At 41.1% G+C, this 24,197-nt stretch overlaps 1 protein-coding gene across 3 annotated transcripts in view; it reads left to right on the top strand.

The window, feature by feature from the left end:
- LOC113514096 (retina and anterior neural fold homeobox protein 2-like) overlaps positions 1-23,944 on the top strand; it is a 38,851-nt gene extending 14,907 nt beyond the window's left edge. For 2 of the 3 annotated variants that reach the window (XM_052902120.1, XM_052902121.1), the window contains exons 4-6: positions 16,429-16,516; positions 22,335-22,479; positions 22,875-23,944. In XM_052902120.1, the coding sequence (XP_052758080.1) occupies positions 16,429-16,516; positions 22,335-22,479; positions 22,875-23,073 (432 nt within the window). In that variant the 3' untranslated portion in view covers positions 23,074-23,944. The remainder of the gene's footprint in view (positions 1-16,428; positions 16,517-22,334; positions 22,480-22,874) is intronic. The other variant, XM_052902122.1, reaches the window with a different exon arrangement.
- Positions 23,945-24,197: the final 253 nt, after the last annotated feature.

The following is a 24,197-nucleotide window of genomic DNA, read 5'->3' on the forward strand; positions in this document are numbered from 1 at the left end:
TAGCAAACTATTGTGTACACCAGGCTCAATTCTAGCTTCAGACCTTACAACTGAACTGGCAGATAATAAGAAAGTATTAAGAGATGATACTCCAGATTACTCGGTGACCTATGGAGAGGACTATGCTCGGAGTTTCTTTGCTTCACAGAATAACAAATGAGGACATCCGTAAAAGAACTAAAATCAGCGACACAGCCCGAAAGATAAGCAAGCTGAAGTGTCTATGGACAAGAAATATTCCTGAGTGGTAACCCCGTACGGGCGAGGGGAAAGGGATTGTTAGTAATGGAGACTGAGAATCCCATTGCTAGCAATATACCCAACTAGGTCGACCTCCTCGCGGTTCCCCCTGGAAACTATCATGGTTAATTCTTGATGAATTCATCGTGATGGGCTAACTGGCCTGTTTTCATTCTCATCTATCACCCTTCACTGGTGCTCCGTTAGCGTATTCCGTTAGCGCAGGCGGGGTTACCATACCATTTTCACCCATCAAAAAAAAACCCCGTACGGGCAAACATAGTGTAGGATAACCGCTTTTAGATCGAGTGACGACATCACAAACGACATTCATTACAGAGAGTCAGTGGATACAGGTGGCTCAGGCCCGTTCTTTATGGTAGCCTATGGGGAATGATACTGATATCGCAGGCGGGGTCACTATTCCATTCTCATCCTTTAAAAAAAGTATACAAAGAAATCCTATCAGAGTGGATAATTAAAGACTAAAATAATTTTTTTTATGCAACTTAGAATGGCAAAGAAGCTGACAGCCCACCTGATGGAAAGTGGTAACCGTCGCCTATAAAGACGAGCAGTAGTACCATGTAAATAACAGAGTATACTGTTTCGCCCATGATACCCCCATGCGTTGCCATTCCTGAGGACTCAGGTGTTATTCCTCTGTACCCAGTAAATTCACGCCATATCCCACCCTTCAAACCGAAACACAGCCATGCAAACACAACTGCTTCACGGTTGAAACACGAATGGGACAGAGGTACCCAAACAATCGACTTGTACAAAGTCTCCCTCTGGTAAAGGATAATGATATTAACATTAGTTCATAATTGGCGACGTGATCGCGTGAAATAATAAAAAAAAAATATAAACAAATTGTGAGTCGCTTTTTAAAGGTCTTAAAAATAAATCAGGGACGAATGGCACAATCGCATAATCATCTTCTTAACTGACGATTAAACAAGAATATGTGCTAACGAGTCGACGGACGATGCACTTGTGAACGCGAGGTGTAAGTGTGGATTAGGGGAAGACAGAGGATCAAAATTGTAAACTACCTCCCTATACATGACATCAACATAATATGGAGCAATGGATTCTAAACTTTTAAAGACACTGAATCCTTATTCCATTTTATTATATAGGTATACCTACCAGATATACTATATTATACCAGAGGGAGACTTTGTACAAAAGTCGATTGCTTGGGCACCTCTGTCCCATTCGTGTTTCAACCGTGAAGCAGTTGTGATTGCATGGCTGTGTTTCGGTTTGTAGGGTGGGATATGGCGTGAATTTACTGAGTACAGAGGAATAACACCTGAGTCCTCAGGAATGGCAACGCATGGGGGGTATCATGGTGGAAATAGTATACTCTGTTATGTCCATAGTACTGCTCATGTCTATAGGCGACGGTTACCACTTTCCATCAAGTGGACCGTCAGTTTGATTGCCATTTGAAGTTGAATAAAAAAAAATATTATATTGTTAACGGTACCTCACTACCTTGTTATTTCCATCTTTCACCGGAACAATATAAGTCGAAGAAAGACCGATTACGGACCTTTTTATGCGCGTCAGGCGTGTAGTCGGTACTGTCGTCTTATTTGATACATACATACATATCTGTCACGCCTGTCTCCCGTTAGGGTAGGCAGAAACAATGGAACGCCAAATGCTTCGATTCAAACAAACCTCTTTCGTTTCCTCCACATTCATCAATCTTTTCATACACGCTCGCCGGTTACGGGTACTTTTAATTTGGCCATTCTTCAGCACGTCGCCTATTTGGTCGACATACGTCCGTCTAGGGCGGCCCCTACCGACATCTCCATTCATTCTTGCTCGATAAATCTCTTTCATAATTCTTTCATCCATCCTCTCCAAATGGCTAAACCAACGCAACATTCCTTTTTCGATTTATTTGATCTGATAAATTAATAAATGGTAAAATGTTGATTGTAAAATCACATTAAGGCTATTTATCTATCTTTGTTGTTTCATGTATATTTTACAATTGTTTTTTGCTTGTGTCTACACTTTAAACTAAATTCTAAGTAAATTTCTAAAAATATAATATATTTTAGCTCTATGGAGCCACTTCAGAAACACAAATTTTATACTATTATAAATTAAAAAAGGAAGAGGTTCTCAACCTGTGTGTATAATTATATGTATGTTACGTGATACTTTAATTTCTTCTTAACCGATTTGGATGATTCTTTTTTATTCCTTGAAAAATTATACCCATAGTGGTTTCATATTATCTATAAACAGTATGGCAAAATAACATCTCAATTCACTGCAATATATAAGGAACGATTTATTGGTATTATTAAAAAAAAAAAAAAAAACTAAGCCGATGTTGATCGAAAAGAGATAGATGCCCAAAATGAACGAATGTATGAAATGAATAAATGAATGAACTGTAAGCCAACGTGTAAAGATGGAATCTGGTGGAACTGCAATCCGTCTACGCAACTAACAATGGTTTAATTAAGCGCGGTTTAAACCACAAGTGCCCTCGTGGTGCAGTTAAAGCGAGCGCTGCAATTTGGCAATAATTATGGACTTGAGGGTGTAGGGAGGAGGTAATCTCACGGTGCATTCTCGCTTGTCGGACTCTCGGGAAAGTTGCATAGGTCTATGTATTTTGTACTAAATATCAAGCTATCAATAATCATTTTTATCATTTCAATAATCATTCAATGTTCATTCGTTTAATTTACGTAAACATTATCATTTTCTGGCCCTCAATCCAGATCATTTACAGTCAGCTAACACGTTTTCCTCTTCTATTCTTTTTTTTGGCAATCGTTTTAGTATTAACTCCCTTTGTTCGCGACATTATTTGTATATATGTAATCGTGATTTATAGTTGTTAAGTTTCTAGTTTAATCGTTTTTTGTATTCTGTTATTTTATATAGATTTACATAGATTTAAGATACCTATAGTGTAAGTTAAATAAAGTATTCCTTTGTGTGTTGTCATTATTACCTACAAATAGAAATGGAAATTGTAACAATAAATAGAATTAAGAAATTGTAAATTGTAATAAATAAATAAACGCTATAGAGTACCGATCTGAAGAGACACGCGTCTCGTTCATTCTCGCCCCGTCCCGCTCGCGCAGATTCGCTAACGCGAGTTGGAAACGTTATCGTGCGAGCGGGCGGGTATAAAGATAGGCCGCCTCCCGTCGAGCGGCATTCGCTTCCGAGCAGCGACACACTACACTCGAGAAGAAATAGGACAAGAAGAAAAATACTCTCTTCAGACGGTACCGGAGGCTTCAGAATAGTAATCGCTGTGTTTCACTCCAGCCTGAACCAACGCCCCTACAGTCCACGCTCACCGTACGGCAGTCCACACCGCACATCGTGGTCCTTCGAGAAGCCGGATTGCTGGAGGAACACCGTTGGTACATCAAGAAGCCGGATCGCTGGAGGAAGACCATTCTGAAGCCGGATCGCTGAAATGCCGACTACGAGAAACATGAAGTCATCGCAACAAAAAATCGCCGTCACCGAAGCCACAACGTCCGCCGCCACCACGTCGACTACGGCCGCCGGAACGCTGTCCGTCGCTGTCACGCCGTCCGTTGCTGCCACCACGTCGTCTGCGGCTGTCAGAACGTCATCTGTCGCTGCCACGTCGTCTACCGCCGCCACCACATCGACTACGAACACGTCCGGCGATACGACGACCACAGGAGCCACGGAGACTACCGAAGCCACAGGAACGACAGAGGAGATAGCAAGGAAGAAGGAACCGAAGCACGGCACGGCACGCACGGTTCGCACCACGGCCTCGCAGAAAAAGAAGGCTCTGGCCAAGGCACGGGAGGAGCTACTTCGAAAGGATATATGGAAGCCGAATCAGAGGACGACGAGGAAATAGAAGACGACGACGCTACCGTCAGAAGAGAACGAACGTCAGATTGGGTTCATCGAAGCACGCTGGCACTCACGATGGAGCCGCATGTACCAGAGATAGAAGAAGTCACCGGCAAGCGTCAGGGGTTCGTATCGAGACCCGTTGAAGAGGATTCGAGAGCGCCGCCGCCACAGCCGAGCAGCGACGCACTTCACCGGGACCACGCACGCCACGTTGACCCACATGCCGCCATTCCTACGATAGCAGCAGCGATGCAGTCGATGAAGAAAGAAGAACCGGTGCTGAAGGTGGGCATCGATTGTAATGAGTTTGCGATCGCCATGCAGATGGCCGCTCGCAACATACTGCCCTCCACAGCGTCAAGAGTCACCGAGTTGCCAGTCTTCAATGGATCGTCGAGCGAGTGGTTACCATGGAAGATGGCCTATGAAGAAAGCGCAAGTCAACACACAGAACAGGAGAACCTAGCAAGACTGCGCAGAAGTTTGAAGGGGGCCGCAAAGGACGCGGCACGCTCCCTATTCGTCGGGTCTACGACCGCAGAAAAATGAAGATGTTAGCCGCGAGGTTCGGCCGCCCTGGAGCACTCGTCAAGCCGAATGAACAAACTCCGCGCGCTACCACGACTCTCGGACAACGCAAGAGACGTCTGCCTCTTCGCAAGCAAGGTGCAGAACGTCATCGCCACGATACGAGCGCTGAACAAGATACCTCTACAATGAAGAAATAGTGAGAAACGTCACAGAGAAGATGCCGTCGGTACTACGCTTCAAGTACTACGATTTCGCCAACGACCAACCGGAGGGACAACCGGACCTCATAACACTCTCTCAGTTCCTGCAAAGGACCGCCGCACGATGTGGAAACTTCGCCCCCGCCGAGGAGATACCGTCCGAAGACCGGCAACAGGAAGACGGCGAAGACACGACGCAGGAGAAATGCTACACCACCGTGCCCGATGTGTCGACGAGAGGGACACGCTCCATCGGACTGCAAGACGATGAAGGAAGCAGACACATCGGCGAGATGGGAGTTAGCGAAGACTCATAGGCTGTGTTTCCGCTGCCTCAAAGTAAGAAGATTTCGCCACGCCTGCAAGAGCAAGAGATGTGGAGTGGATGAGTGCACGCAGACTCATCACCCTCTGCTGCACACCACGCGACAACAGCCGGAGAATGAAGTAACAACACACGTCGTCGAGGACAAGTCCGCCGCAGTCACCGCATCAGCAAGGGAAAACGACAAGATCGCGTTCCTGAAGATCCTGCCGATACGAGTCACCGGTCCCACGGGAACGTGCGACACCTACGCGCTACTGGACGACGGGTCGACTTGCACCATCATCGAGACGGCGGTGGCGGAGCGAATCGGTGCTACGGGTCCCCCCGCACCATTCTACATGGAAGGTGTGGCCGGGGCACGGATCAACGCAGCTCAATCGACGCGTGTTCACTTCAAGATCCGCGGGCGGAATCCACAAGAATACACAGTGGGGGCACGGACGATGGACAAACTGCAGTTATCACCGCAGTCGGTACCACGCAGCGTCATCAAGGGCTGTCCACATCTACAAGACATAGAGAGGGAATTGGTCTACGAAGAGGGCAAACCGACGGTACTGTTGGGGCAAGACAACTGGCACCTACTTCTGGCCCACGAAGTTAGAAGAGGATCCGACACGCAGCCGGTCGCATCACTCACCGATCTGGGATGGGTACTGCACGATACGAGTCGCGGCAGGACAAGACAGCAGGTGCACAGAATCAGCCACATAGTGACGACACATGAAGAGGAACAATCGATGGAAGAAATGATGAAGCAACATTTCGCGCTCGAATCGCTGGGAATCGCACCAAAGAGGTCTTACAATGAAGAGGAACGTCGCGCCCTACACATTTTAGAGGAGAAAACTCGTCCGCTACCGGCGGGAGGATACGAGACGGGGTTATTATGGAAGAAAGACGACCCTGTGCCGCCGGACAACTACGAATCGGCAATGCGACGTCTCCAACTGGTCGAAAGGAAACTCGACAAGAATGAAGAAATTAAGAAGAGGTATGAACAACAAATGGACACGCTACTCAAGAACGGGTATGCTGAAGTCGCCCCGCCACGGAGTTCCCAACGGGTGTGGTACCTGCCACACTTCGCCGTCATCAACCCGCAGAAACCGGGGAAACTGCGGATCGTGCACGACGCAGCAGCCAAGACGAAGGGCATCAGTTTGAACGACATGCTGCTGCCGGGCCCCGACTTACTTCAATCGCTACCGGGGGTCCTCATGCGGTTCCGGCAACGACGGGTGGCGGTCACGGCGGACATAAAGGACATGTTCATGCGGGTCACCATACGGGAAGAAGATAGGGACATGCAACGGTTCCTGTGGCGAGGAGATCGACGAGAGGGTCCACCTGTGGAATATAGGATGAAGAGTGTCATATTCGGCGCAACATCGTCACCGTGTACAGCGATCTACATCAAGAACAAGAACGCAGAACAGTACAAGGAAGAGTTCCCGGAGGCAGCAACGGCGGTGGTCATGAACCACTACGTCGACGACTACCTCGCCAGCTTCGACACGGAAGAGCAAGCCGTACGCGTCTCAAGACAGGTCGCACAGATCCACGGTCGAGCCAACTACTATCTCCAACGGTGGGCGTCGAACTCGCATCAAGTGCGCGCCGCGTTCTCCGACACCGGCGGGGACAGCGTGGTACAACTCGACGCGGAGAAGATACTGGGGATGGTATGGCGACCTTCGGAAGACACCTTAGGCTTCAACTTCAACGGACACAAGCTTCCGCCACAGATAGCCAGCGGGGAACATACGCCGACGAAGAGGGAAGCGCTACGAGCGATCATGTCGCTGTTCGATCCACTGGGCCTCGCCACTCCCATCACCATACAGGCGAAGAAGATACTGCAGGAGACGTGGCGTACCGGTATCGACTGGGACACCGAGCTGCAACCACGGGAAGCGGACGCCTGGCGGAGCTGGATGGACCACGTGTGACGGCTGTCCGCGCTGGAGGTGCCGCGGTGCTACCCGGAGGTAGCCACGGCCGATACAGCGGAGCTGCACACATTCGTCGACGCCAGCTCGGACGCGTACGCCTGTGCCGTGTACTGGCGGGCCGTAAGCGCGACCGGCGAGGTCCACGTGTCGCTGATCGCGGCAAAGGGACGAGTGGCCCCACTCAGCAAGGTGACCACGATACCGCGACTGGAGCTGCAAGCGGCCGTCCTCGGGTGTCGCCTATCGCGCACGGCAGTCGAAGAACACGACCTGAAGCCCGCTCGCCGAGTATACTGGTCGGACTCACGCACCGTGCTCGCATGGCTACGCACCGGTCCTCGCGCATACAAGCCGTTCGTCGCGCATAGAGTCGCCGAGATCGTCGAAGAAACGAAGACGAACGAGTGGAGATGGATACCGACGCGGCACAACGTAGCAGACGACGCCACACACGACCCACCGACGGACTTCGGCTCGCAGCATAGATGGTTCCGTGGGCCGGACTTCCTGTACCTCCCCGAAGAGCAGTGGCCGCGTGAAGATAGTACGAGCGACGATAGTCAAGCGGAAACGGGAGAAGAACGCGTACACAAGCTACAGAACGCGACGCAGTTGTCTATAGCATTACCCGATCCGTCACGTTTTTCTAATTGGTTGAAACTTGTTCGCAGTTCAGCACGAGTGTTGCAGTTCATCGACCTCCTGCGACCGACCAGTCAACGCTGTACCGCTATCCGAAAGAGAAACAAGAAGAAAGAGAGCGCCGACCCCACTTGGACCCGCACGAAGAAAGTCGATAGAGAGAAGACGAAGATGAAAATCAAGAACAGCAATAGTCCATCTGTGTGTTTCATCCCCATAGACACACACTACCTCGATCGCGCGCGACGGCTATGGATTCGCGCGATACAACAAGAGGCGTTCGGCGACGAAATCGCAGCATTGAAACATGGGAAACAGCTGCCGTCATCCAGTCGACTCATACAGCTGTCAGTCGTCATAGACAACGACGACATTCTGCGACTTCGATCGAGAATAGCAGCCGCCGCCGATCTGTCAGCCGAGCAACGAGAGCCCCCATCGTCGACGGAAACCACGCCTGGGTGCGCCTATACATCGCATGGGTGCATCGGAAACTTCACCACGGCGGCTTCGAGATCACCACGAACGAGGTGCGACAACACTTGTGGGTGTTGCGCCTACGACACGCCGTTCGCAGTGAACTGAAGAGGTGTCATCTGTGCCGCCTACGAAGAGCAAGACCGGCGCAGCCGTCAACGGGCAACCATCCACAGAGCAGGCTGGCGCATCATCAACGACCGTTCACGTTCACCGGCCTAGACTACTTCGGGCCTATGACCGTGACAGTGGGCCGCACTCACCAGAAGCGGTACGGAGTGCTCTTCACCTGCTTAACGACGCGCGCAGTCCACCTAGAAATCGCCGGCAGCCTCAGCACGGACTCCGCCATAATGGCCCTGCGGCGCTTCATAAGCCGCAGAGGGTGTCCCACTGAACTATGGTCCGACCAAGGCACCAACCTCAAAGGTGCCGACGTCGAACTGAAGAAAGCAGCCGAGGAAGCCATCCAAGAAGAGTCATCAGTCCATTTCATCCGGTGGCGCTACATTCCCCCGAGCGCACCCTTCATGGGAGGTGCGTGGGAACGGCTGGTGCGTAGTGTGAAGACCGCACTGGCCGCTACGTTGAACGAGCGGGCCCCCAAGGAAGAAGTCCTCCACACTCTGCTGGTCGAGGTCGAGCACACCCTCAATAGTCGACCGCTAACCCACGTGTCAACATCGGCAGACGACGACAGCGCCCTAACCCCCAATCACTTCATATTGGGCGGTCCATCGCGCGTCCCACTGCCAGGCAGCTTCACCGAAGGCGACGCGGCGGGACACAAGGAGTGGCGTGCCAGCCAGAGGCTAGCTGACTGCTTCTGGAACCGGTGGGTGAAGGAGTACCTACCCGAGTTGCAACACCGGCGGGAGCCCCGAGCTACACACGGAGCCATCAAAATGGACGACCTGGTCCTAATAGCTGATGGGACCTTGCCTCGCAACACGTGGCCGCGAGGCGTGGTGGTGGCAACCTACCCTGGACCAGACGGCGAGATCCGAGCGGTCGACGTGCGGACGAACAAGAGCATCCTACGGCGACCCACTAAGAAGCTGATCATACTGCCCACATCGACATCGAGCGACGCGAACACGAATTAACTCCAGCTACGAGAGCTGCGGCGGGAGATTATGTTCGCGACATTATTTGTATATATGTAATCGTGATTTATAGTTGTTAAGTTTCTAGTTTAATCGTTTTTTGTATTCTGTTATTTTATATAGATTTACATAGATTTAAGATACCTATAGTGTAAGTTAAATAAAGTATTCCTTTGTGTGTTGTCATTATTACCTACAAATAGAAATGGAAATTGTAACAATAAATAGAATTAAGAAATTGTAAATTGTAATAAATAAATAAACGCTATAGAGTACCGATCTGAAGAGACACGCGTCTCGTTCATTCTCTCTCGCGCAGATTCGCTAACGCGAGTTGGAAACGTTATCGTGCGAGCGGGCGGGTATAAAGATAGGCCGCCTCCCGTCGAGCGGCATTCGCTTCCGAGCAGCGACACACTACACTCGAGAAGAAATAGGACAAGAAGAAAAATACTCTCTTCAGACGGTACCGGAGGCTTCAGAATAGTAATCGCTGTGTTTCACTCCAGCCTGAACCAACGCCCCTACAGTCCACGCTCACCGTACGGCAGTCCACACCGCACACCCTTTATTAATCATTCTCCTCCATATATTCATCCTTCATTAATTAATTACTATTAATTAAAAACCGTGTTTATTTAATTTTATTATATTAGCCTATTTAGCTTCCTTTCCCGTGGGTGTCGTAAGAGGCAAATAAGAGAGCTTACAGTGGATTTTTGATTTTTTTTTTATTTTTGATTTAATATTTTTGATGACAATGATCCAGTAGTTACGCAATTCGTGTTTCTACCTTGAAGCACTTGTGTTTACATGGCTGTGTTTCGGTTTGAAGGGTGGGATATGACGTGAATTTACAGGGTACAGAGGAATAACATCTGAGTCCTCAGGAATGGCAACGCATGGGAGGTATCATGGGCGAAACAGTATACTTTGTTATGTCCATGGTACTGCTCGTATCTATAGGCGACGGTGACCACTTTCCATCGGGTGGGCCGTCACCTTGTTTGCCATTCTAAGTTGTATAAAAAAAAAGTATCCTATGACAGTGACCGGAGCAGATTTTTCGAAAAAGAAAAAATATTTTATATACTTTAACTAGTCTTACTGGTATTTATTTAAATCAAAGCATTAAAAAAAAATATACTAAAAAACGACTTATAGTCTGTAGTCCATTAGTGGTCCAGTAACACGCTATTAGTGTTTACACGTTGCTAATACGTTTGAATGGGCCACTCGAGGCCCAATAGGCCATGTCCGTATAGTGCCGCCACTTGTTCTCAATGATGAGTGCAATTGAAAGTCATACACCCTATATTAAGTAGAGCGAATAAAAGAGAACTTTACATCATTGTATTAAGAGTCAATTTAAATTTTATTAAAATTAGGGTTGTCACTTTTATTTTTTGAAAACATTAAAATTTTACAAATACATAGATACGTGCTGATATGTAATGTAATAATTATACTATTAAATAATTACTACCATGAGTTATACTGTATTTTCTCACGTATTATTTTCGGAATTGTTCGAATAATTTCGGACTCACTACTTTTTACAATCAAGCGGGGAAAAGCGCTCTTGAATATGGTTTCCTGTTTTTAATGGGTAATAATGGAATGGTAACCCCACCCGCGCTATCGGTATACACCGGCACGGCACCAGTGAAGGATGATAGGTGAGGATGAAGCAGGTCAGTTAGTCCATCGTGACGAATTCAACAAATATTGTTCTCGATGGTTTCCAGGGGGAACCATGTGGAGGTTGACCTAACAGGACATATTGCTAGCAATAGGGCTGACAAACTCCATTACTAACAATCCCTTTCCCTCCTGGTTTCCTATTTGGGCGTCTGATATAAATAATTACAAAACAGTTACATTATTAATTAATTAATTATACTCCTCATGTGTTGCTATTTTTAAACGAATCAGATGCCTTTATATACTATCATTTCGCTATCATATTTCACCCTTCTTAAACATGTTGATACAAATACAGCTGCTTAAACGCAAAAACATGAGTGGTGAGATGGGACCATTGAATATTATAAAATATTAGCTACATTCCGCGGCTTCTTCCGAAGTCGTATCAGGAGTTTTTTTTAATGGGTGATAATGCAATGGTAACCCGCTTGCTCTATTATTATACGCTGGCGGAGTACCAGTAAGGGAGTGATGATTAAAAGACAGGTCAATTAGCTAGCTCATTGTGATGGCAACTTGGAATTAAATACAATGGTTTTCAGGGGGGACTGCGAGGAGGTCGACCTGACGGGGTATATTATTACTAATGGAGCTATTATTCCCCATTACTAAAATCTTTTATCTCTCTCCATCCGTACCGTGATGTTAAATAACTTTCTTACTTACTACTCAAGAAATGTAACTACTATCAAATGAGTAAAGAATTAATCAATACCGATTGTTAATTCCAGATATTAGTGTTAAAACAAAAAAAAAAAAAAATATTAATATAAATATTTAAATATCAAATTGTGCAGTCTACTCTTATATAAACTCTGATTAATTTGGGACTATATTTGTGTAATGTGTCCTGGCCTATTTATTATTTTATTAAAAATAAATAAAATTATAAAAAAAATACCAACCCTAGCCGCAATCACGGGCACACTACCCACCATTCTTAAATCACACTCCACGCAGTGCAAATTGCTTTTAATCCACTCGATAGATGGCGTTCACTGACAAACGACCATCACGCCCCCTACTCCGCCGCTTACAAGCGAGAATCAGCACAGTTGCTTTTAAAATAAAGTATAATTTTATTTGTACTATGTTCTTTACTTGCGCAACATTTCTTATTCTAAAATAGACTTACCATTGGTTAATACTGAGTTTAATTTTGTTTGCACTTTGAGAATAAAATTGGAAACAATCAAAGCTCTAATAAATTCTCAAGTGATCGACACGTGGTCTATTTATTGTAGTTCTCAATTTTGCATTGACTTGTATTTTAACTTGTTTTAATTGAATACTTTATTAATTTAATTGGATATCATTCATTCGAGTATCGCTCAAGTGGTTTGCAGAGGTTTTTTTTATGGGAAAATTCTTTAATTATCAAGTACAGATAATTTCTTTTTAATAAACAAATTTTTTTACGTAAAAAAGTGGCTGCAACTTTGAACATAAAGATACTTATGTACTACCAGATTTTGTTTTGTTTACAGTAAAATTATAACTAGACGATCTCCGTAGATATTTGTAAAAAATTTAAATAAAATTTTCCCAGATAATGCCAATTTTTTTTAATTTGAATTTGGAATTATTTTTCTAATATATAATATATATATTTATAAATGTTGCTTATAAATTACAATCATCATCGTCATCTGCCGCTAAGTGTCCATTGCTGAACGTAGACCTCTCCCATAGATATCCCATAGATAGCCATAGACGGCCATAAGGAACAGTTACCTGCATCCACTATACTATGCTGTATTAATTAATATACATGTATTCATTATATGTAAATGTTGTTACCATACATGTTGGTCAAGCCATCTAACTGACCGGGGGGGGGGGGGAGGAAGGGATTGTAAGTAATCATCCATTAAAAAAATCCAGGTCGATATTCACGTGGTTTTCCCTGGAAATTGTCTTGGTTAATTCTTTTTGTATTATTTTTTTTTATACCACTGAGGTGGCCAAGAAGCATGCGGCCCACCTGATGGTAAGTGGTTACCGTAGCCTATGAACACCTGCAATACCAGAGGTATTACGCGTGAACGTGATTCTCCATGAACCATTTTCAATGATTTAAATACAAGTACATATTTTATATTTGTATTTCATACATAAATAAAAGTGTTCAGTAAAGATAAGCATCACTGCGATTCATTAGGAATTATCTTGTTTTTTTTTTTTAAATATATTCATAAGAATTTCGTATAGCTTTTATTTTCCAATTTGACTTCATAATACAATCTTTTTCTATACAGTATTATTGTATACTAGCGACCCGCCCCGGCTTCGCACGGGTGCACATTACATCACATCACATTAGAAATCTCTAAAATTATCAGTGTTTCTCTACAATATTATGCATGTAATAAATATTATACATACAAACCTTCCTCTTGAATCACTCTATCTATAAAAAAACCCGCTTCAAAATCCGTTGTGTAGTTTTAAAGATTTAAACATACATAGGGACGGACAGACAGCGACAGCGATTTTGTTTAATATAATGTAGTGATACTGATAACCCAATTTACGTACACATGGATAAAAAAGTGGATCTGTTTTTGAGAAAACGTTTTTGTTATGCAACTTAGAATGGCAAGCAAACTGACGGCCCACCTGATGGAAAGTGGTAACCGTCGCCTACAGATATGAGCAGTACCATACACATAACAGAGTATACTGTTTAACCCATGATACTCCTATGCATTGCCATTCCTGAGGACTCAGATGTTATTCCTCTGTACTCTGTAAATTCACTGCCATATCTCACCCTTTAAACCGAAACACAGCCATGCAAACACAACTGCTTCACAGTAGAAACACGAATGGGAAAGAGGTGCCCAAGCTAACGACTTTTGTACAAAGTCTCCCTCTGGTTTATATAAAGAGACTTAATTATATAGTCTAAGGCATTTTTTAAAGAGTTAAAATGGTATGGTAACCCCGCCTGCGCTAACGGGATACGCTGGCGGAGTACCAGTGAAGGGTGATAGATGAGAATGAAAACAGGCCAGTTAGCTCATCATGATGAATTCATCAGGAATTAACCATGATAGTTTCCAGGGAGAGCCGTGAGGAGGTCGACCTGGTTGGGTATATTACTAGCAATAGGATTCTCAGTCTCCATTACTAACAATCCCTTTCCCCCCAATCTTTTGCCTGTAAGTAATAGAGTATTAGAGTTACTGTATGAAAATTCATATTAGAATAGTTTCCTGAAACTGTCGGTAGATTGCGTTGGGTTAATAATGTACAATTGGCAACTTTCAAGTAATTAGTTCAGCTTCAAAGTATTAAATCACTAATTGCATTCACTTTGTGAACCTTTGTGAGAATGCAACGTTACAGTAGAGCGGTCTCATTCAGAAAATTATGAAATTACACCAATTTTTCGTACTCTTACAATGTCTTTTTATTAGCGGAATGCCACTCTGCTGGCTCAATTTATTTCTATTCTGCTTTCGTGCAATATGTGAATTGAACCATATTCCCTTAGTGTTACAGTTTGAAATGTTACATTTGTCTCGAGGCATGGAAACCACGTATGGGTAATTGCTTTTCATTACGTCTCCATTGTAGTCGAGTGACGGCGAGCGAGGGGGGCGCGGGGTGCGCGGGCGGCGTGTCAAATTGCCAACAATTACACAATAAAAAAATTAAAATTGCCATAGCGAGAGCGGTGCGGTATTCTTATACTGTAGACAGCCCTATCTGAGAATATTTAAAAAATACGACACTCCTGAACGAAATGAAATGAAATTTATTTTCGTAAAAAAACAAAAAGTTTAAATAAGTTACAGTAGTAATATTATAATCTATACTTATAATAAATCTGTAGAGAGGTCAATTCTGTACATGAAATATATTTCCAAAATAACTGTCAAGGGGTGATTAGTGATCGATACTGATGCCAAAAATGCAATCAGTAAAATTTTGGTCTGTCTGTCTGTCTATATGTTCGTTATAGAAACAAAAACTACTCGACGGATTTTAACGAAACTTGGTACAATTTATCTTCATACTTCTGGACAGGGCTAGGGCATAGTATACTTTTCATCACGCTACGATCAATAGGAGCAGAGCAGTGTAGGGAAATGTTAAAAATGTCCACCCGTGCGACGCCGGGACTATATACTGATCTTTTTTTTTTAATCGATTCACAAGTTTCTGGTAATATAACATTTTTAAATAAATACTAACACTAGTTTTAAGGAACGGATTACGTTAATTGACATACTGTGGTTTACTTCCGTTTTGGACACCTATTATTTCTGTGACGCCGCTTTTTTTTTGTAGAGCAAAATCCTGATTATTACGAAGCAAAATCTTATAGACATCATATCAACCCTTAACTATCCATTGCTGAATATAGGCCTTCCCCTAACAGATTTGGCCAATAGTTGGCACGCTTGGCAGGAGGATCTCTCTTAAATCACCACCAAAGATTAACTGTTGAGGCAGGGGCGAAAGGGATTGTTAGTAATGGAGACTGAGAATCCCATTGCTAGCAAAATATACCCAACCAGGTCGACCTCCTCGCGGTTCTCTCTGGAAACTGTCATGGTTAATTCCCGATGAATTCATCATGATGGGCTAACTGGCCTGTTTTCATTCTCATCTATCACCCTTCACTGGTGCTCCGCCAGCGGATCCCGTTAGCGCAGGCGGGGTTACCATACCGTTTTCACCTATCAAAAAAAAAACTCCCACCCGCGCGATCGGTATACACCGGCGGGGCACCAGTGAAGAATTTATTAAATTTATTAAGGTGAGGATGAAGTAGGTCAGTTAGCCTATCGTGACGAATTCAACAAGAATTGTTCACGATGGTTTCCAGGGGGAACCACGTGGAGGTTGACCTGATAGGGTATATTGCTAGCAATGGGGCTGTCAAACTCCATTGCTAACAATTCCTTTGCCCCCAGTTGCCATATTTGGTAGGCGGATCCCTCTTAACCATCACCAAAGGATAACTGTTGAGGCAACCGTTTGGCATTAATGTTTTAAGAGGGACGCTGCTATAAGATAATAAATTCTAAATTTAAATATTCTAACTTTATTCGAATTATCTAGTCATCAATAGGTGCATATTATTAGTTTTAAAATTAAAATAAATTAAAAAAAAATATTTTGTTAAGAAATCACGACTAAAGTAAATTTTTTTGTGAAGAGAAATTAACTTGATTTTTTTTTATTATCTTCTGGTAACTAAAATTAAAATAAAAATAAATACTTAAATGATATGTATATCTATTAATTTAATAATTTCCTTTTTATTTTATCTTTTATATGTATTTATTGTGTTATTAAAATTTTTAATATCTATTTACTTGTTTCAGGTGTGGTTCCAAAATAGACGGGCAAAATGGCGCAAACGGGAGAAGGCGATGGGTAGAGATCACGCGCCTTTTATGCACCACGAGCATGGTGAGTTATGGTATCTTTAGTCAAACTCGAAAAGGAAGACGTTTTATATTCGAATGGTGCATTTTTTTATCTTTTATATATATGTTGTCTTTGCCAAATTTTCCTCAAAGATTTTAATGATTCTTTTTTTAAGCTAAATGATTTCTCTGATGTTTTTACTATTTTAACAGAATTTATTAAAATGAAAGATATTTTTTTTTATACAATGTAGAATGGCAAACAAGCTGACGGCCCACCTGATGGAAAGTGGTAACCGTCGCCTATAGACATGAGCGGTGCCATGGACAGTACCATGGACATAACAGAGTATACTGTTTCACCCATGATACCCCCCCATGCGTTGCTATTCCTGGGGACTCAGGTTCCTCTGTACCCTGTAAATTTATGCCATATGCCACCCTTCATACTGAAACACAGCCATGCAAACAACTGCTTCACGGTAGAAACACGAATGGGACAAAGGTACCCAAGCAATATATTAAGTATTCTTCTATATTAATTCTCCATAATATACAGTTTTTGAATTTTTTGAATTTATTGTGTGTGTGTGTACGTAATAATTAAGGAACAATCCAACATAAATCATAAATCATAAAACATGTGACATAAATCGGTAGGTATTATTTAAAAAGAAAATAAAATCATACCATAAATTCGAAATAATAACAAGAGTCCAATCGCGCCGTCTAATCGCTCACTAATCACTATTTACTTCATATATGTATTTTGAATCGTCCTAAATAATATTATTTTAACGAGTAAAAAATGCCTTTAACGTGTTTAGTTCCGAAAATTGGCCTTAATTATACACAATCGTAGGAAATAACATACGACGTGTTATTTGTATTATAATTTGCGGTTCGTTTTCCATAATCACCGCTAGATGGCGCTAAGCGGTAAGGGAATAATAATTGTAGTGTTTATCATTAATAGTCGATGTCGCCGATTTGATTTTTATCTATTCAACATGTGTGTGCTCTGTGGTTTATATAATGGGTATGTAGGGTTGTCACTTTAACGTGAAAAGTATACATTTTATTTTAAATTTTACCAATCAATGTTGTAGACAAAGAATACCTAATTTTTATATCTATATATATGATTTAATATCTTCATATAACTTAAATTTTTGCTTACCTCTATAAGTTTTACCTTAAAATGCAACAGGTAATAATTAATTCATAAAGAAATAATATTTTTAATATTTTATTTTGCTTATATTTAATAAGAGTGGGCGATTCAATAATATTTAAAATTATCCAAAATTACAAGCCTTTAGAATTCGTTTTCGCTGAGATAAAGAGCAGTAACAGACAAAGTTATTCTCAGTATACCATGTATGTATAGATTAAAATCCTAAAACCCACTAAAGATTGTTAAATGGAGACTGAGAATCCCAACAATATACCCAACCAGGTTACCTCCTCGCGGTTCTCTATCATGATTAACCTGATGTATGTATAGCCTGTTTTCATTCTCATCTAACCCTTCACTGGTGCTCCGCCAGCGTATCCCGTTAGCGCAAAACATTTTCACATCAAAAAAAAAAATATATGATAATTTTATAAAATAGATATAATGATATGTAAATTTTGTAAATATGTACTTATTATAATTATTTTGATCTCTGTTTTGCACTACTACTGCCCACTCCTTTGTCGTTGTGTTAGGTTAAAAAAAACTATAACGTGACAACCCTACAAATGCAGTGTAACCGGTGACCGGTGCGATGTAGTGACACTTCGTATCAACTACAATTAACGTTAACTGCCGGCAGTTGGTAGTGAAATCAGTACACCCTTATTTCACACCCTAATTCTAACTACCTTATAGATAGCTATGCCCCGGGGCATTGCCTATGTAAATTGAAATAAAAAGTAACTAGTGATAATAAATTAATATGGGATAACGTGGGATGAAAGGGATTGTTAGTAATGGAGACTGATAATCCTATTGCTAGCAATATACCCAACCAGGTCGACCTCCTCGCGGTTCTCCGTGGAAACTATCATGGTTAATTCCTGATGAATTCATCATGATGGGCTAACTGGCCTGTTTTCATTCTCATCTATCACCTTCCACTGGTGCTCCGCCAGCGTGTCCCGTTAGCGCAGGCGGGGTTACCATACCATTTTCACCTATCAAAAAAAAAAATGGGATAAAGTCACGACAGAAAATATAAAATCTACCATAGTAAAACTGCTGGGGGGAAAGGATTGTTAGTAACGGGGTAGTTAATCTCCATTGCTATCAATATACTCAAATCGACCTTTACGCGGTTACCCCTGGAAACTACCGTGACTAATTTATCGTTGAATTCGTCACGATAGGCTAACTGACCTGCCATTTCATCTTCACCCATCATCCTTTACTGGTGCCTCGCCAGTGTATACCGATAGCGCGGGTAGGTTGCCATTTCATTAATCATCCATTAAAAAAAATATTAAACGCACCGTGTCAATTCGTCAATTTTTATTTTCAATAGATATATAATTTATTTGCATTATATACAGGACACAAAAAACAACAGATATTAGTATGTATGTCTACTAAAAAGAGAAAAGAGTAAAAAGAGATAAAAAAATACATATACAAAAAAAGCAAAATACATAAAAGAGATAACAATTTTTTTCCTTTCATACGTGTGTTATAGTAACGCTATTTATTTTAACAATATTTTCTTATTCAATATTGCTAATTCTTAAGAAATATAAATACGCTCTTTATTAATAACCCCATACTGTATTCTCTAGAAAAAACCGCGGCAGGAAGATAATTTCACAACCTGAGTGTTCGCGGGAGGAAGCTCTTCTGAAACTGCACTGTGTGTGACCATTCTGGTTCTATTGTAGTTGTTCGGAGGAAATAAGTATAACAACTAACTTTGTCTATTTACATATATTATATACAGAAGGTAAATATAGCTACATACGGCTATACCCAACTACACCTCGATTTTGGTCTAAGAAGAAAGCAATGATGTTGACAAGTGGCTGTGAGATGAATATGTACAATATTTATTTACAGACGCCACACTAATGTGTAAGGATGGATTCCCTACCGGTAGCGAACGGTGCGATGTTGAAAGGTGGCTGTAGACATCATATTGAAATGTTCTTTAAAATACAAACCAGACGGTAGAAGGTCTGAGCGTTCTCGAGAGTATAGCACGGACAGTGTTACCATTCTATTTATTTTTATGTAACTTAGAATGGCAAACAAGCTGACAGTCCACCTGATGAAAAGTGGTAACCGTCGCTTATAGACATGAGTATACTGTTTCGCCCAAGATAACCCCCATGCGTTACTATTTCTGAGGGCTCAGGTGTTATTCTTCTGTACCCTATAAATTTAGTCATATCCCACCTTTCAAATCGAAACACAGCCATGCAAACACAACTGCTTAACGGTATAAACACGAATGGGACAGAGGTGCACAAGCAAACGAATTTTGTACAAAGGCTCCCTCTGGTTTCGTCCATAAAAATGATTAGTTTGTACGAAACGTACATTTCACGCAGACAAAGTCGCGTGTAACACCAAGTATCGAAACATTAACAAATGGAAATATAAAATTCAAGCAATTATCGAGTTTCGAAATGGGGTGCGTAATAACAAACGATAAATCACGACGTAAACGAATCACCGGTGTCGCGCGCGCTTGTTAATACACCGCTATCATTATATGCGCATTAGTGTATAACTACCCTAATTTTTTACTTTTAAATCGTCGATTCTAAACGAGGCAGTTTTAACACATACGTAAATAAATATTTATATACCAAAACACGCTACTCTGTTATTAATCAGTGTAAAAAATCTTACAAATAAAAAAAGGCCCATTTTACTAATTTATTAATAAATTATTTTTATTCTAGCAATAGGTACCTACTTTTATAAATACTTCATTTGTTTTTATTGTATAAATGTATAAAACTAACCTCGTTGAATTGCTATTTAAAAAAATAAATATTTTATGATAACTTTGACAATTTTGATAGAATTTTTGGCGGGAAACAAAGTCTCGAGGGCCTGTGTCACTGCAAATAAAAATATATGATATCTATGCAACCTGAAAGTAGATACATTTTTCATGACACCTATCAATAATGAAAATTTGGTCAAAGTCATATTATAAATAATTTCGAAATTAGAAATACTTGTTCATTTTATTGTGCTGATGCCTATTATGGGTGACTGCATAGAATTCATTTTCAGTTTAATCAATACGAGGACAGTGCCGACTCTTAAAATTAAATAACGACATACTGATTAATTACTTTGATTTCTCATTTGACGGGAATGCATTGATACAAATGCATTGAACTATTATAAACAACTATTAACTATTGTGATTACTGAATAAAAATTAGATCAATTGCAACTATAGGTACACAGACAAATATTAAGTTAGTATCATTTAAATATTACTTATAACAAACCCGTTTTGTATACTGTGTGCTTATTTAACTTTTTTGAATAATTGTGTTAAATACGTGCATATATATATATATATATTATAATGGATAGTTTGAGGAACTCTTAAAAACAATGCATACTACTACCATGCTTGCCGTCGGCGGGAAAGCCATCCTCACACCCTTAAACCAAAATGGTTACGCACGTGCGATTTTAGAAGAGTTTCCTCTAAACGTTCAAGTGGATGTTCAAGAGATAACCTTCCTTCCGAGGTTTCCTTAGAGACTATATATTATACACGGGATTCTTCAAAAAAGGCAATTCTTCGACAATGCTCGCGTGACACCCATGATACCACAGACGCCTATAGACTATGAGAACCGTGTACCATCAGACGTATTAGGTATAAATGAGAAAGTGAGTTTATTTGTTAAGATTTCACGTCTAAATCGCTGAATTGATTATGATTATTTTTGGTATAGAGATAGATGGGATCCTGGAGATGGTTAAAGACTACTTTTTGTTCCGGTCAGTGAATAGTAAGTATCAGGCAGACGAAGTCGAAGAGAAAAGCTAGTCATAGTATAAAAAAGTGAAAACGACAGTTACTTCATTATATTTATACTTTAATACTATGTACAGTACCAGGTGATAGTTTTACAATGAGCATTGTTCGTTTTATCATTTGTGTAAATACACATAGCGATATTACTTGTTAATGGTCACCTGCTTCAACGAACTATATATTTTTTATTATCAACAACATTTGCTTACCACTATGGTATAGACAACGTTACGAAGGTAAGCCAGCACTGCCGTGTGGTTCTGGCATCAAATAGGCCATCTTTTTCTTTCCCGTGGGTGTCGTAAGAGGTGACTAAGGGAGAGCGAGGGATGGATAGCAACGCTCCTCTTAAAACATCTCCAAAGCCTAAATGCGGTTGCCAATCCGCCTGCAAAGCTTGGCAGCTACTGGCAAAACCGCCTAAAGGGGAGGCTTATGTTCAGCAGTGGACAGTTAAAGGCTGACATGATGATGAAGCAAGCACTGGCCTTTTGGATTTAATTGAAGATCAGACCAAATTTAGTAAATAAACTTTTTTAAATTAAAACAATCTGGTGTTATAGGTCGCCTTTCGGTAACATCTTTAATTAGAGATCAGAAACAAAGTCTTTTAAAATTTGACTGTTAATTTATTTTTTAAATTAAAACAATCTGGTGTTAATGGTCGTAATCGTAATTAATGGTCTAACTGTCCACGGCTGAAGTGTTGATTATGATGATGGACAGTATTTTACCAATAAACAGCTCTATTATAAAATATGTCCTTATTTTAAGGCCGTTTGGCTTTCACCTACCTAGATATATTTAAATATTTAATATATGGTATTGTTACAGTAGTAGGCGAGTGGGCAGGTGGCGCCCCACCAGGTGGGGAGTGGTGGGCACTGGGACTGGGGGCTGGACTGGGAGCTCTCGGGGTCCCAACGCCGTTGTGGCATGATGCTGAACCGGCTGCAGCTTTCCGTGCATTACTGCATAGGTAACTGTTTTTATATATTTTTATAGAGTTATTATATGCAACAAATTGATGATCGCCTAGAGACATGAATAGAATTATCGATATCACAGAATGTACTGACTATAACATCTCATATGTTACTTAAGCTGTTATGTATCCGTATTCCATAATTTTGATTTTAATTTTCTCTTTTTCTTGAAAGTTGCCGTTGTGGGACTCGTGCCTGTTTTTAGCCGATGGCTTGATATAGAGTTTACTGTAATCAGTAATGTATTTGTCCACTGATCGTTTTATTATTAGTCCGTTGTTACATTTATCACATATATCATTCAATTTTTTACTCAATTTCTATTTAATTTCAATTTGATTCTGGTTACAATGCAATAATTGTATATTTTCATTATTGTTCCACACAGGTATGTGCTAGCCTTACCACCACCAGCGTTACGTCCACCAGAGCCGGACCCACCAGCGCCATCATCCCCACCCTCGCCCCCATCCCCCTCATCCTCCTTGGCACGTCTGGCAAGCGCTGAAGCACTACGTCTCCGAGCCCACGACGCATTGTTACAAGATCATGTCGCCTTACAACACAATAACAAAGTGCATACGTAACCTGATTTGAATTTAGCATTAGAATTACGTGTGAAATTAGTCTACACCAGGCCCACGTTACGAACATATGCAACCAAATCATTTAATTTGATCAATTTGCACTATAAAATAACTAGGTAGATCATAGATGACATCTATCGTTATAGATATTTTGGATAGAAGCTTTGGTTGCATGTATTCATGTTCCAGTTTTGTCAGTTTAAGGACAGTGCCGACTCTTATAAACATAGTGACTGTTCTACTCTGTACACACTCGACTTCAAAAAGGTAATAGTTTTAACTTATTTTAGTAACTTTATTAAAATTTGGAATTAGAATAGGTTTGATCTCAATCCTTCACATGAAGTTTTTAATAGTTTTTTATCGAAGTTACCATTTAGTAACCTCATTTGAATGTGGAATTAACCCACTTTTTTAATATGAGTATATCGTCTTACTGCCGGAGAGAGGGCAGAAGACGTGTATGGGATTTTTACCCACTAAAACCTTGTGGCTTCAAGGCCCATTTGCTATATGAATTTGATCCCTGGATTTCCGTTCGCAGAATACCGGATAAATTCCCATGTAATACAACTTGAAGTTAGATTTGAAATTGATATATAACTTTTTTTATTGAGTTTAAATTTATTAAATAATTTGAACTCAAATTGAATCCTCGTACAATGTACTTAATAAGAATTCGATGTAAATGAAAATGACAAATTTATATTAACTAAATTATACAATTGCAATATTTCCGTCATTTTTGTGGAAGTTAAAATTGAATTTTCTGTAATATATTGTATTGCATATGTCTATACTAGGCATATTTAATAAAGAATCAAGACATTTTTAAATTAAAATAACAGTCCATAAAATAATAATAATAAAAGTGTTTTTGTATCAATCGATTATTTTATATATATAATTATTTTTTTGTTTTATTTTTAATAACTTATTTCGCTTAAAAACATCTTTGTTATCTATGTCAAGTATAGTAAAACAAAAAACAAATTAGAAACAGTATCATTATTTGTCTATAAAAAATATCCAAAGAAACTAATTAACATTATAATATGTATGGTTTTTCTCCAAATTCGTGTGTATTAAATATTATGGCAACTGCATAATAAATATTAAAGAAG

This window comes from Galleria mellonella, unplaced genomic scaffold (genome assembly GCF_026898425.1).
Source record: "Galleria mellonella isolate WM207_F2 unplaced genomic scaffold, CSIRO_AGI_GalMel_v1 utg87, whole genome shotgun sequence".
In the NCBI taxonomy this organism is placed as follows: Eukaryota; Metazoa; Arthropoda; class Insecta; order Lepidoptera; family Pyralidae; genus Galleria; species Galleria mellonella.